The 12,504-nt window shown below is 36.2% G+C and overlaps 3 protein-coding genes across 6 annotated transcripts; all 3 read right to left on the bottom strand.

Moving 5' to 3' along the window:
• Positions 1-299: 299 nt before the first annotated feature.
• LOC114148875 (mast cell protease 1A-like) lies at positions 300-2,647 on the bottom strand. Its single transcript, XM_028024370.1, has 5 exons — positions 2,470-2,647; positions 2,218-2,383; positions 1,465-1,594; positions 752-1,012; positions 300-606 (listed from the first exon to the last, which is right to left on the bottom strand). The coding sequence occupies exons 1-5, from the start codon at positions 2,519-2,521 to the stop codon at positions 454-456; spliced, it is 762 nt and encodes a 253-aa protein (XP_027880171.1). The 5' UTR covers positions 2,522-2,647; the 3' UTR covers positions 300-453.
• A 943-nt stretch (positions 2,648-3,590) lies between these two features.
• LOC114148872 (granzyme B-like) lies at positions 3,591-5,576 on the bottom strand. 4 transcript variants are annotated; one of them, XM_028024367.1, is made up of 6 exons: positions 5,464-5,576; positions 5,163-5,281; positions 4,921-5,083; positions 4,517-4,658; positions 3,999-4,259; positions 3,591-3,884 (listed from the first exon to the last, which is right to left on the bottom strand). In XM_028024367.1, the coding sequence occupies exons 2-6, from the start codon at positions 5,212-5,214 to the stop codon at positions 3,720-3,722; spliced, it is 783 nt and encodes a 260-aa protein (XP_027880168.1). In that variant the 5' UTR covers positions 5,215-5,281; positions 5,464-5,576; the 3' UTR covers positions 3,591-3,719. The 4 variants fall into 4 exon arrangements, with proteins under 4 accessions (XP_027880168.1, XP_027880165.1, XP_027880167.1 ...); XM_028024364.1 differs by having other exon boundaries at positions 5,163-5,574; XM_028024366.1 differs by having other exon boundaries at positions 4,921-5,062; positions 5,160-5,573.
• A 1,774-nt stretch (positions 5,577-7,350) lies between these two features.
• Positions 7,351-12,230, bottom strand: LOC114148870 (UDP-glucuronosyltransferase-like). Its single transcript, XM_028024361.1, has 5 exons — positions 11,254-12,230; positions 10,751-10,882; positions 10,356-10,443; positions 10,051-10,270; positions 7,351-7,788 (listed from the first exon to the last, which is right to left on the bottom strand). The coding sequence occupies exons 1-5, from the start codon at positions 12,112-12,114 to the stop codon at positions 7,506-7,508; spliced, it is 1,584 nt and encodes a 527-aa protein (XP_027880162.1). The 5' UTR covers positions 12,115-12,230; the 3' UTR covers positions 7,351-7,505.
• Between the last annotated feature and the right edge of the window lie 274 nt (positions 12,231-12,504).

The following is a 12,504-nucleotide window of genomic DNA, read 5'->3' as shown; positions in this document are numbered from 1 at the left end:
AAAACACAGATCCTGACAAATACCTTTTCATCAACCATGTTTGTTCATTGAGCAGCATAGTTTATTTCTGCGTCCTACTCATGAAGAGGTCATTGGTGGTTGTGGCAGCATATACTTATAAACAGTGTTTTGTGTGAGGGGGTTTGTGGTTGGGTCTTCACATCTGTAGTACTAAGCCATGGCATTTATAGACAACAAACCTGTGGTTACTCTTTTCTATAAGTGGATGAGTAAGAAACAAATGCTGAAACTTTCATTGATAGTTTGAAGTGTAGAGGTCTTTCAAATAATAAAGAAACTTACTTAGGAATTTGGCTTTATTGTGGATTCTAACAATATCATAACTATATTGGTAATTTGTTTCTGAAACAAGAGTTTTCAAACAATGTAATGCAGGGTTGTCACAGCTTTTTGTTTTTTGTAAAAGAAAATAAAGTGGGTACAACATTGGTCTTATTCCTGCATTATTTTTTTGATCCAGGGAAGAAAGAAATTAACTTTAGTAAATACGTGTGGGAACTTTGGATCGTCACATTGGTTTTCAGCAGTAAAAGCAGTTATACCCTGAAGCTTGTTTTTGCAGATCAGAGGTCCACCAGAATCACCCTAGAAAAAAAGGCAAGAAGACCTGAATTAAATTCTTCATAAGTTATAGTACATTTTTGAAAAAGAAAAATAGATCACCATTTTGTTTTTTAAAATGTTTTTCTACATCTGAATGAACTGCATGTAATGCTTCAAGGTCATTTACCTGACATATTCCTCCTGTGTTCCTTTTAAACTTGGTGCAAATCATTTGCTGGGCAATGAAATTCTCTTTCCAGAATTTATCACACTCAATCTTGAGTTGTGTCTTTTCTGTCGCTTCTTTCAGAACATTGGAAATGGGTTCACTTCGTCCAGTTCTGCCCCAGCCAACAACTAGACAATCAAGGTTGCCGTTTATTTTCTTTTCTTTCTTTGGTAACTCAATGGGCTGAACGTTTTTATTCAGTTTGGCGTTTTTTTCCAGCTGTGAAATAAAGTACACGATAACTTTAAAACTTTACTTGTGATTCATAAAATACTTACTAACTAACATAGTAATAATTTAAAATAATTTAAAAGTTACATACTGCAGCTTCAAATGACCAAACAATTTTACAGGTGCATTTTAAAAAATAACAGTTATTTTAGTACCTCAGTTCAGAAAGTTAAGTATTAGATGCATCATGCAGAGGGTATTTTAATAATTATGGTGTTAAAATTTGGAGTCTTCAGTAGCTGTAAGCATCAAAATTAACTAAAATAGTCATATCTCTATATATAATGGAAGTTCTATCATATAAGTTTCACTTTTGAATTGAATTACTGTTCAAATTAATTTTGATGCTTCTCCATTCACTCCATAAGACATTCACTTTAACACTGAAATAAATACTTAAAAAACAACAACAAAAAAACATTTTGTCCATCTTAGCTTACCTTAAGCAACATAATGTCATTGTGAAAACCTCCGTTATATTTTGGATGCCTGTAGAACTTTGCCACTTTGATCCTTTGCTGACTTTCCTCCTTCTTACTGAGATTTTGAGCTCCAAGTACCACTTGGTCACTTTGAGATATGAAAAATGAGAAAACAGTTTAATTTTAAATTATAACTTTCATAAACCAGTGAGTTGTTTAATAGAAGGAAATCCATTAAAAACTAGAGAGTATTTTTTATTTCCAATATTGCATGTACTTATACTATAATGATAGAAGTTTTCATACATTGAATAGAACATTGCACAATATTTTCATCACTGTCTAAAATTAAATCAGACCAAAATTATCTTGTTTTAACTTAGTAAGAATTATCAAAAGTATTCCCATTTGCTAAATACCGGAAACTAGGGTAGATCTGAAAATGAGTGTGCCAATGGGGCAGCCTACAAACCTGACTGAGTTCTGTGAGGACAAAGTATTGTGAGAAAATTATGGAAGAAAACTGAAAAGGTTTGACAAAAATCATATAGTTCAAGACAATCAAGCCTGATACTAACTAAATGTAGGTGCTTTTCTGAATTCAAGGAAAGTAAAAAAAAATAAAATCTGGCTTTTTTGACAGTTAACAAATAGAAATAATTTTAGTACTGGGAACTAAAGCAAGAGAAATTTGTTCTGATTTAACTTCAGAGAGTAAGAAAAATGATTAACATAAACTTTGAACTTAGGGATCAAGTTAAACATACGTACAGAACGCAGTGTGCCGCAGTTAGAACAAATGTCAGTGTGGCATTCTTATTCTCTCGAATAAGAATGCCACCGCACTTGTGCTCTGTTCCGTACTGAAGTGATGCCATGTAGGGCCTGGAGTGCGGCTTTGAAATGCGGCCTCCGAAGATGCCGCTTTCAGAAGCCCCTGTAATGAAGATTTGTCAAATGAATATCAAAGAAGACTTTTTTAAAAACTTTTTAAAATGTCAGTGTATTTAAATTTAGACTTACCAGTAAGAATGACCAGCATAAAGATGTAGACGATGCAACCTGTGTGTATCATGTTTGCTTAGATGGAAAGGATAGAGCATCTGCTTTGCTGACTCCCCTCACACTTTTCTATAGTCAACCCCCAAACTGTTGCATGCTGAAACTTTGTGGGCTGGTGTCAGAGATGTTGGTGCAAGGAAAGTGAACAATCTGCAACTGCATAATCCGTCCTGTCGCATGTCAGTGAGTGATTTTTTTCTGCTTTTTCTCCTTTAACCTAAACAGTAATTATTTTGTTGCTACATTTGAAATTCAAGTTTCATTAAATATGCTATGGTTTAAACAGCCTATTTAAGGTCATGTCAAATTATTAATCTGCAGCATAACCCAAGATTTTTTGAAACAGGGATCATAAACTGATATTCGGATATTGTCGTTCACTAGAGCAGAATTCCTGGTTCTATCAAGTATGTTAAGTCGTCCAGGTTCAGAAGCATCAGAACAGGCTCAGACTGTCACACTACCTCCACTATTTAACCTTTTGATGTATGAATTATGATTCTTTGTGTCAGGATATTTTTCCCCAATTTTTTTAAATGTTCTTAATGCATAAAATAAAGGGCAGGAAAAAAAATGTTTGTAAAAAATAAAAAATAAAACATATATATACTGTATATATATATATATATGTTTTTGTTTTTAGGTGATCAATTGTAATTTTCTCCAAATACAAAGTTGTTATTTGAAAAATACATCAGTAGTATTGTTCTTTAGGGCTTAGCTGATGTCACAATATGGTTTTTTTACCTGCAAGAGTCATCTACAGTAAAGGAGGGACCGGGTCGGTTGGCATGCTTTTTTGTCTGTCGGCCATATTGGATTTAACAAAAATAATTTCTTGCATTTGCAGCTGATGGCCAGTAGTTGATAGTGTATTTTATGATGCATTACTGTCCATTTCAGTGGTCTGTGTGCATTTATAACATAAAAATCCACAAGAAGCACAAGAAAATGGCTTTTAGATAGTTGTCCTCTGTAGTGACCACTATGCATGAAAGGGTTAAAGTAAGTTATTTATGACCAGCACAAATAACTTCACGTAATGTTTCAACAAACAGAGAATAAAAACACGCAAGAAAAAATTTAATGAAAAGAGGTATAACTAATAAGTGTATTTTTTATTGTAAATTTAGAAAATACAGGCAATTGAAAACATTTTCATGCTATTATCATTTCTACAATTCATTAACAATGCACAAGTAAAGACATGTTCAGCATAATGATTTAGTCTGCATCATTTCCTTGATCCACGGTAAAAAGTAATTAATATTCGTGAAGACATGAGGATACAGTGTATTATCACATTGACCGCTAGCAGTAAAAGCAGTTATGCCTTGCAGCTTTTTTTTGCAAATTAGAGGTCCACCAGAATCACCCTAGGAAAAAGAGAGGAGAGGAAGACAGTAGTTTCACAAAAACTGTAAGATGTTCATAGTAAACATAAGATTTCACTTGTGTGAGTTTCCGTATTGGTGGCGTTATTTTATTACCTGACATATTCCTCCGTCCTTCTTGTTAAATGTGGTGCAAATCATTTGCTGTGATTTGAAATGGTCTCCCCAAATTTTTTCACAGTCAGTGTTGGGCAGAGTCCTTTCTGTCCCTTCTTTCAGAACCTTTGAATCCGGCTCATTGGGTCCAGTTTTTCCCCAGCCAGCAACAAGACAATTGAGTTTGTCAGAGACGCTTTTGGCTTTCTTGGGCAGGTCCAGAGGCTTCACGTACTTATTCTTTGTGGCATTATTTTGTAACTGTAAAAGAGAATGGTGAATATTATTAACTCAGTTAGGTTCTCCAGGTTAGGTTTTAATATGATGCAAAAAAAAAGAAAATCAGTCAAGAGAAAGCCCAATGGATGTTTAAAACAACCACAGACAACCAAAGTGTTGAACAAGAATTTGTTTTTCTTTGTACAGGAAATAAGCTTTAAAATGTATAAACGCCATTTGATGTGGGGGGAATTTTTGAAAATAAATGTGCAAAAATGAATTTTCAACAGTTTGCTCACCTTAAGCAGCATGATGTCAAAATCAAATTTTCCACTGAAGCTTGAATGTGGACAGAACTTTGCCACTTTGATCCTTTGCTGACTTTTCTCCTTCTTTCTGAGATCATGTGCTCCAAGAACCACCGTCATGTCACCTTGAGCTCTGAAAACATAATTAGATTTATCTATTTTATTGAAGACCACTTTGAAAAGAGCTAACCTTTTTCCCAGAAGGAAATACGAAAGAAAAGAAGAAAAAAAACCAAATCTTTCTTTTACGTTTTGTTTGGGATTACAAACAAAACATGTTTGGGATTAATTATTGAAAATTATTAAAAACTAATCTATAAAAAAATCCTAACCATAAAATTATGTGTTTTATGTGTTGCATAAAAATAACTTTATATCAGAGGGAACATACTCACTTGCAGTGTGCTGCAGTTAGGACAAAATCCTTCCGAATAAGTATCCCACCACATGAATGTTTTTCTTGGTACTGGAGAGACGCCATGTAAGGTTTGGAGTGGGGCTTGGAAACTTTGCCTCCAACTATGCTGCTCCCAGAGGCGCCTGACAAATGGAGAAATTCTTAAATCAAGAAAGAAAAATTCCTTACAATAAATTAAGAAAATAGAGGAAAAATATAATAAGAATAAACTACTTTTACCAGGGAGGGGGACCAGCAGAAGGATGCAAATGATGGCACCTGTATGTATCATGATAGCAGAGAAGGAAGGAATAAAGCAAATGGCTTTTAGATCTCCAGTACCACCTTTTATAGTCAACCTGTGAACCAGTTCAAACGGAAACTTTGTGGGTAGATGGCTGATATGTTCGAGTTCACTAACACCTTTGCTGGTGCATGCAAGAAATAACTGTGAAATCATTTGGAAATTCCTGATACTACACATTTTTTCTATTATCTGAACTTCTAACTGAATCAGTGATTATTTAGAGGCTTGACTGACACAAATCACACAGCCAAACAATCCAGACCATCGTCTCAACCAGTTCTTCGCTTGACTCTCGTCTTGCCACAGATATGAAACTCAAGCCTGGAAAAAAAGGACATTTTAAGAAATGTTTTGTCCTCTCACCAAAAAAGAAGACAAAACATTCTGCTATAAGTCAGAGTTATTTATATCTGCAGGTTTGATTATGTAAATACATGTAAAAAAAATCATTAAAAAAAAATCTGCACAGTTTGGCATGCATTTCTAATCCATTGCAGCTACGATGTGTAATGTTTCTTCCATTTTAGTATTACACAACACATTGTGTGGGCCTGTAACAAAATTTCCTAGAAGCTTGCAAATGTAACATGACAAAATATGAAGTGAAAGGGTAAAAACACTTATTCTGTAAGAAAATAGATTTTGACTTCTTCACAAAAGACGGAGTAGTAAATATTTTGTCCACTTGGTGGGGCTTCTGAGCAGAGTTTAACTCAGTTTTCATTTAACAAACATTTGAGGCGTCAAACAACCCTGCTTTAGGCAGATGTATGTTTCACACTTTCACTTGGTGTTACATTTCCAACCCGTTTTACACTGATGTGAATAAACTAAGACGTAGATCACAGTAAACACTACAAAGCAAGGGAGCAGTCAGTCCTGTTTTCTGCTCACTGCAAAGAAAGAAATAGTTAAGTTTCCCACTAAATAACTCAGACTGTTCCTATTGATGCCAAAATCCAAAGCTGTGTGCCATTTCAAGTGACAAAGTAATAGGCAGTTGCTTTCATGCAAGCAATTTGTTTTCTTTGGCCACCTGTGTGATTTGAACAATGGAGTCTGTTTATGTACACACAGACTTCTTCCTGAGATTGAATATTTTCTGTTATGAGATAATTAAAATAACATAGAATGATGCAAGCAGGAGCATCTGCTACCAATATAACAGTGACTGTTTAAACAGTTGCTCCACTGTCAATGCCCAACATTCATTAATCACTGCCAAATGCAAACAAAGTTTACTGTTTACTAGTGTTAGACATGCTGAAGCCTAGGCTTCAATATCATCTCAAGATACATAGTAGCAACAGCTATTATGGATTAAATAAAATGGTCAAATACAGAAAAAAGAACATATTTGTATGCACCCTCAAAATTTTTTAGTAGCCCTAAAAATATGCTAAAAACTCCAAGATATAAGTTTTATTGTGATTTCAAACTTCTACTCTGAAAATAAATGCAATTTAAATTCAGCCTTTAATAAAAAGGTACAGTTATTCAATGGGAAAATTATGTTAAAAAGTTTTGTTTTTTTTTAACCAAATCACTCAGGGCCACATCAAACTTACTGGTACTCTTAACACATAACTGAGGTTATGTTATTAAACACTTTTCTCATATAAGCTGATCAGAGTAGTACAGAACTTTTAATTTGCTTCCCAAATTTCATATGTCTCTGATCCATAAAAATAGCTTCCTCCAGAAGCCAACTTGTATTTGCTACTCTTTAAAATAGGAAAAAACAAGAAAATGGACCAATAAAGGGAGTCAGGTTTGTGTTGGTTCTCATAAATCAGGAAATGGCTTCTCACCCAAAACCTGTCAATACACAAGGAACCTGTCAGTGCAAAGATAAAAATGTTTTGAAAAATGGATCTTGACAAATGTTGCTGGACAATATTCTAGGTAATTTGTTTCAAGCTTCTTCACAAATTTGCTACAGAGGAAGCAATAAATGTAAAGGTTTTATATAATCTGTACATACATAAAAGATGACTGCTATTACAAAACAAACGTGCTTTATAATCCATTCCAACAACATTCCTATGAAACAGAACTAAACTAACATCTTTAATTCTCAGGGAGAGTTCAAGGTCTGTATATTCTTTCACAAATAATAAATGAAGTTCAAGGCATAAGTTTTATTAATTTTATTATAAGTTTATTCAGTTTAATTACTAAAAAAGATGTGTTCTGGCAAATCACATATATACACTTTACTGTACACCAGACAACACTTCACAGCAGTGTTAAAACTATTTACTTCATGGCAGACACTACTCAGATTTTTTCTTTGCACGTCTCTTCCCGCAACACTTGCGAGTGCAAAACAAACAGGATTTCAGAGTCACCCACAAAACGGCGACAAAAACAAAAACTAAAAAGCCGATAACATCCAGGCTGTGGTACTGAAACCAGTTCAGGTCATGTGCAGCCACCCTTAGATGTGATGCTCCCTTGTGTCTCATTACAAACTCAGACCAGAAAACAGCCAGGTCCAAAGGCTCAACAGGGCGGTCCAGGTGTATCTGAGACAGCCCCACCATGCGCTCTTTGTATCTACAGAAAAGACAAAATGGTTACAACAGTGCCGTATAACAGTAAGTTTCAGATTAACCTTAGTGTATTACAGACTCCTTAGCAGTGGCGGTTTCTGATATGGACGACCTGGGCAACTGACCAGGGCGGCATTTTGTGGGGGACAGCAAAATGCCACTCAAATATATTTCTGAGTGTTTGGTCAGTCAAACACTTGAAAATGTTCCCTCAAAATGCAGTTAAACTGTGGGTATGTTAGAGAAAGAGTTATAATGTGATTTATTAACAGATTTTTACGTTAAAGAGAGTTTTCTTTACTCTCACACGCTCGTGGGTTAATTTGCTCTTCTCAGTGTCTGACAAGCGGCCACTGGTAGAAGTGGGTCAGGTTTGCCTTGTGTATAATTTTGAGGGCATGATGCCAGGTTAAACTGTGGAACAGATTGGTTTCCCCCACACTCTCAAAAGTTTGTGAAGCTATGTTGTGAGTTTTATTCAGTGTGAAAACTAATTGCAAAGAAATAAGTGTTAAGGAAAAGTATTTTGCAAAGCATGCTCATTTGTCTGAGGTTAATTATCTAGGTTGAGGTTTGCAGATTATTTTGTTTATTCCCAGAGTGAAAGTAAAACCAAGATTTAAGTACTGAAGTCCTTAAACATTACAATTTACTAAATTATTAATACTGAGTACAGTCTGAGACAACTGTAATTTACACTATGTCAGCATGGTAGTCTATCCATCTTTTTTCTGTACACCCTTGTTTCTAGTGGTTTCAGGAGGTGTGCTGGTGCCTATCTCCAGATAGGAAGGGTACACCCTTGAACACACAAACATGCACACACACACACACTCAAACCTAGGGAAAATTTAGAGAGACCAATTAACCTGACAGTCATGTTTTTGGACTGTGGAAAAAAGCCTGAGTACCCGGAGAGAACCCACACATGCACAGGGAGAACATGCAAAGTCCATTCAGAAAGACCCTGGGTCGGGAACCGAACCCAGGACCTTCTTGCTGCAAGGCCACAGTGCTATCAATTGTATCAACTGCGCCACTGTGCAGCCCATAGTAGTCTAATTTCTTATATATTTAAAGGAGGGGGCAAAGGAAAGGTGGTTTGCCCAGGGTGCCAAACAGGTTAGAAACCCCTCTGCCCCTTAGTGTCATACAGTGAGTTGGAGAATATTAAGAATTAGATAAATTTATTTTATGCTAAAGTATTAATGTTACAGATCCAAGATTATGTGAATGGTATATCTATTGTTATTTATTTATTTGTTTCGATTAGACCGTCCTCCTTGTCAGTCAGCCTCCTGCTGTGATTAACAAGAAGAAGCAGCTGCTGTGATTGATCTGATTGTTTGGTGAAGGAGTGAGGATTGAAACAGTTTTTCTACCACAAAATTAACATTTACATTTTAATTTTTGTATGAAGTCAACTTGGAGATTATTTCTGTTATTTTTTTAAGTAAAGAAAATACTCTTTTTGAAACCAGAAAACTCTCCGCAAGTGATTTTTATTTTGAGTGAGTCGAAAGCCTCCTCCTGAGAAACTACTCAGTTTATGTTTTTTGGACCTTATTATGATGCAAGAATAGCCACAACACAGTGGAAAGTTGTCGAAATAGATGGTATGTAGCATTATACAAAGATATAAAACTAAGATTAAACTAACAGCTTCCCAACACTTCAACAATAGAAGTGTAGTCAGTCCTTTACTTTCTTTTAGGCATAAAATATAAAAGTTAATTGTTGGTTGTTTTTTAAGGTTGGAAGAAAAGTCAATTGAATGAATGACTGAAATAAATGAATAAAGGACATAATAAAAGAATGGAGGTTGGAAGAATGAACAGTCATCGTGAAATAAATTAAGGATGACGCAAGGAAAACAAAAAGGGCAAAAGAAAGGAAGAAAAGTAAGATGGAAGGATTTAGACCTGCAACGCTGACAATTTCTGCCTTAGAAAGCTACTTCTGATGTGATACTGGTGTAAAATGTTTGTACTATAAAGTTAAATTTAAACTGTTAAGACATTTTTAATTTGGAGATTTTCAAAGTCCATTCTCTAATAACCTGGTGTTGATCACCAGCTATCTCAATCTGCTTTTCTGAAAAAAGAGGACATTTACTGATGTCTTCTGATGGAGAGACTCAGATTATTTAGGTTCCAGGCAACACTTCTTTAAAAAAAATATTCAACTAAATACAAATATCTCTGCATAAAATGTGCATATATTATTACACATTAGTTTTTAGGAAGTTATAGTTGAAGTTTCTTACCCTTTGTCATAGATAACTTTTTTCAGTCCATCTAATAATGTTTCTGTTGTCATATCAAATACATTGAGCTTCACAGCAACACCGCGCGACACCATTTGGTGCGCGTTGTCGCTCTGATCCCCGAAGAGTGGAAATATCAACAAGGGAACGCCATTACAGATGCCTTCATAGATGCCATGACTTCCACCATGAGTCATGAAGACTTTAGCTTTGGGGTGAGCTGTAGAGAAAAAGAAACATTTATAGTTCAACTTGTCCTCAAATACAATACCATTTTTCATGAGTCCATGTGTCATTAAACACACCTAGAAGATCGTTCTGAGGTACCCATTTCATAAGTTTGACGTTCTTGGGTACATCTTTGGGTATTTCACCTGTGTACCTCCAAATCACCTGCAATAAAAATCAGACCAGATCATTAGCACATTCAAACTGCTTTGGTACTGAATGATCAGTTTGGCACGTGGGCAGCAAAGTAGAGAACAAAGTCCAGTAGTTCAACTCGATTCAACCTGTAGATTATACTGTGGGTAAAAAAAGAAGGGCAATGTGCTTGTTGTATCTTGTAATCATAAAACTTATCAGTAGCTTTCTCAAGAAGAAAAAAAAACTGCCATACAAAACCCATTGATTGGGATTGAACTTTAAAGTGTACATAGATCAAACCAATGAAAATTGATAGGAACCCTGTATTATTTACCCTCTGAGGAATTTGTCGGAAAGCGTCAAAGAACTGCTTGGCTTTAGCTTCAGGCATGTCAGACACCCATGAGCCCAGCGTAAAGACAATGAAGCCATCGTCTCCTGAAGCATCCACAAATTCCTTCAGGTCCTGCAAAAAAGGTTGGAAAAGACATAAAAATAACAGCAAGAAAACTAAAGCAAAAGCAAAATTCAGGGCAAATACATTCCTACATGTTTAAAAACTGCATCTATCTTATAAAACCTTAAAAGAATTTACATCAGAAACACCGTATGCAACTACCCATTTTGGCTTTATGGCTAGTAAAAGACAAAGATTTTATGACTTTACCAGCTGCAGAAGCTGGTAAAAGCCATATCTGTGCCTATATTTGTTTGTATAGAAACAAAACTATTATTTTTGCAAATTACTTGAACAACTTGTTGAACAAATCTGCCTTAAGTGAATCCAGATGGGATACATTCCATATTATTTCTCTACACATAAATCGTCATACTCACTGCTGGAAGAGGAGCTGTCTTTGCACAGTTGATCCCACCTATTAAAACCATGTTTGGCATGAGAGGTTTGGGCCAGTCAAAAACAAAGTCATATCTGAGGAGCCAGATAGCTCCTTCACTTATTAGTTCTTTGTACGACATGCCGTCTTGGATGCGCTTGCTAACCAGCTCATCAAATTTCTGGTACATGACCGTGCATAGGTACGACTCCAAAAAAGACATCATCATGTTTTTAACCCTCTGTGGGAAGCTCATGCGGTCTGTGTTACCAGAGAAAGACTTAGGAATGTAGGAAACAGGAGAGGGACACTTGTTAGCTTTAATATCCAGCTCACAGGGAAGCAAACGCATAAAATACACAGCAGGAATAGAAAAGATATGTGCTAGGATAGAGCCACAAGGAAGGAAGGGGTCTGTAAGCATCATATCAAATCCCTCCATCCTGAGTTTAGTCATCAAAGGCTCATTGTCCAGTAAAGCCTCACAGCCCACCACCTGTGGAGATGTAAATATCAACAAACGGTCCACGTTCACAAATAAATTTGCTAATCCTGGCTGCTGGTCAAACAGTCCTTCCCTGAACCTCTTGTAGTTCTTATCCGTTTCATCTTGAGTATACGGCACTTTGTAGACCTCCGTCTTGTAGCTGTCAGAACCTTGGATCAACTGGCTGTTTTCAGGAACCAGGACCGTGACCTCGTGGCCTCTGCGGCCGAGCTCCTTCACCAGAATCTTCATGCTGAGCCACTGGCTGCCATCCGCAGGGAAAACCAGCACCTTCTCCCCCTGAACGGGCCCCAGATGAAAGCAGCATAGCCAGGCCAACAGCCCCGTTAGAGGAAACCACACTCTGCTTCTCATTGCTTCTTTGCTGTACTGCAAGCTGAGCTTTGTGTGGGAGCTGGTCCTGCTTGTTGTTGAGGAGTGGCTTTCAGAGTCGGAGTGAGTGTGTGTGTCGAAATTCTGTAGGAAGTGCGGGCTGCATTTTAAGTCAGGCTGTTATGTAATAACAGGAAGGCAGGACAGATTCCCAACTCTTTGCATCAGCATTCAGTGTGCCATCAGTTAATCATTGATATAACTTTGCTGTTCACTTTGAAAGTATTCTTACATCCTGTTAACTAAGCACATTAAGATGATTTTTAACATTTTTTTTATTGCATGACTTTCTGCTGCGTTTGTGGTGACAAGTCATGAAATTATTTTGCATAATAACTTACAACTCATTGCATGACTGCATGTACTAACTGT

This window comes from Xiphophorus couchianus, chromosome 7 (genome assembly GCF_001444195.1).
Source record: "Xiphophorus couchianus chromosome 7, X_couchianus-1.0, whole genome shotgun sequence".
NCBI lineage: Eukaryota > Metazoa > Chordata > Actinopteri > Cyprinodontiformes > Poeciliidae > Xiphophorus > Xiphophorus couchianus.
Note: the sequence above shows the minus strand (reverse complement) of the source record. Positions and strands in the feature narration are given on the sequence as shown.

What these genes read in the sequence shown, in the direction of transcription:
- LOC114148875 (XM_028024370.1), bottom strand. Translation starts at nt 2,521, where the DNA reads ATGATACACACAGGTTGCATCGTCTACATCTTTATGCTGGTCATTCTT. An exon ending in TATGCTGGTCATTCTTACTG is followed by an intron (nt 2,384 to 2,469) that starts GTAAGTCTAAAT and finishes TCTTCATTACAG; the next exon opens with GGGCTTCTGAAAGCGGCATC. An exon ending in ACTGCGGCACACTGCGTTCT is followed by an intron (nt 1,595 to 2,217) that starts GTACGTATGTTT and finishes CATATCTCAAAG; the next exon opens with TGACCAAGTGGTACTTGGAG.
- LOC114148872 (XM_028024364.1), bottom strand. Translation starts at nt 5,406, where the DNA reads ATGTGTAGTATCAGGAATTTCCAAATGATTTCACAGTTATTTCTTGCA. An exon ending in TCTGCTGGTCCCCCTCCCTG is followed by an intron (nt 5,084 to 5,162) that starts GTAAAAGTAGTT and finishes TCTTGATTTAAG; the next exon opens with AATTTCTCCATTTGTCAGGC. An exon ending in CTAACTGCAGCACACTGCAA is followed by an intron (nt 4,659 to 4,920) that starts GTGAGTATGTTC and finishes TTATGTTTTCAG; the next exon opens with AGCTCAAGGTGACATGACGG.
- LOC114148870 (XM_028024361.1), bottom strand. Translation starts at nt 12,114, where the DNA reads ATGAGAAGCAGAGTGTGGTTTCCTCTAACGGGGCTGTTGGCCTGGCTA. An exon ending in AGACAGCTCCTCTTCCAGCA is followed by an intron (nt 10,883 to 11,253) that starts GTGAGTATGACG and finishes CCTTTTTTGCAG; the next exon opens with GACCTGAAGGAATTTGTGGA. An exon ending in AAAGTTATCTATGACAAAGG is followed by an intron (nt 7,789 to 10,050) that starts GTAAGAAACTTC and finishes TCTTTTCTGTAG; the next exon opens with ATACAAAGAGCGCATGGTGG.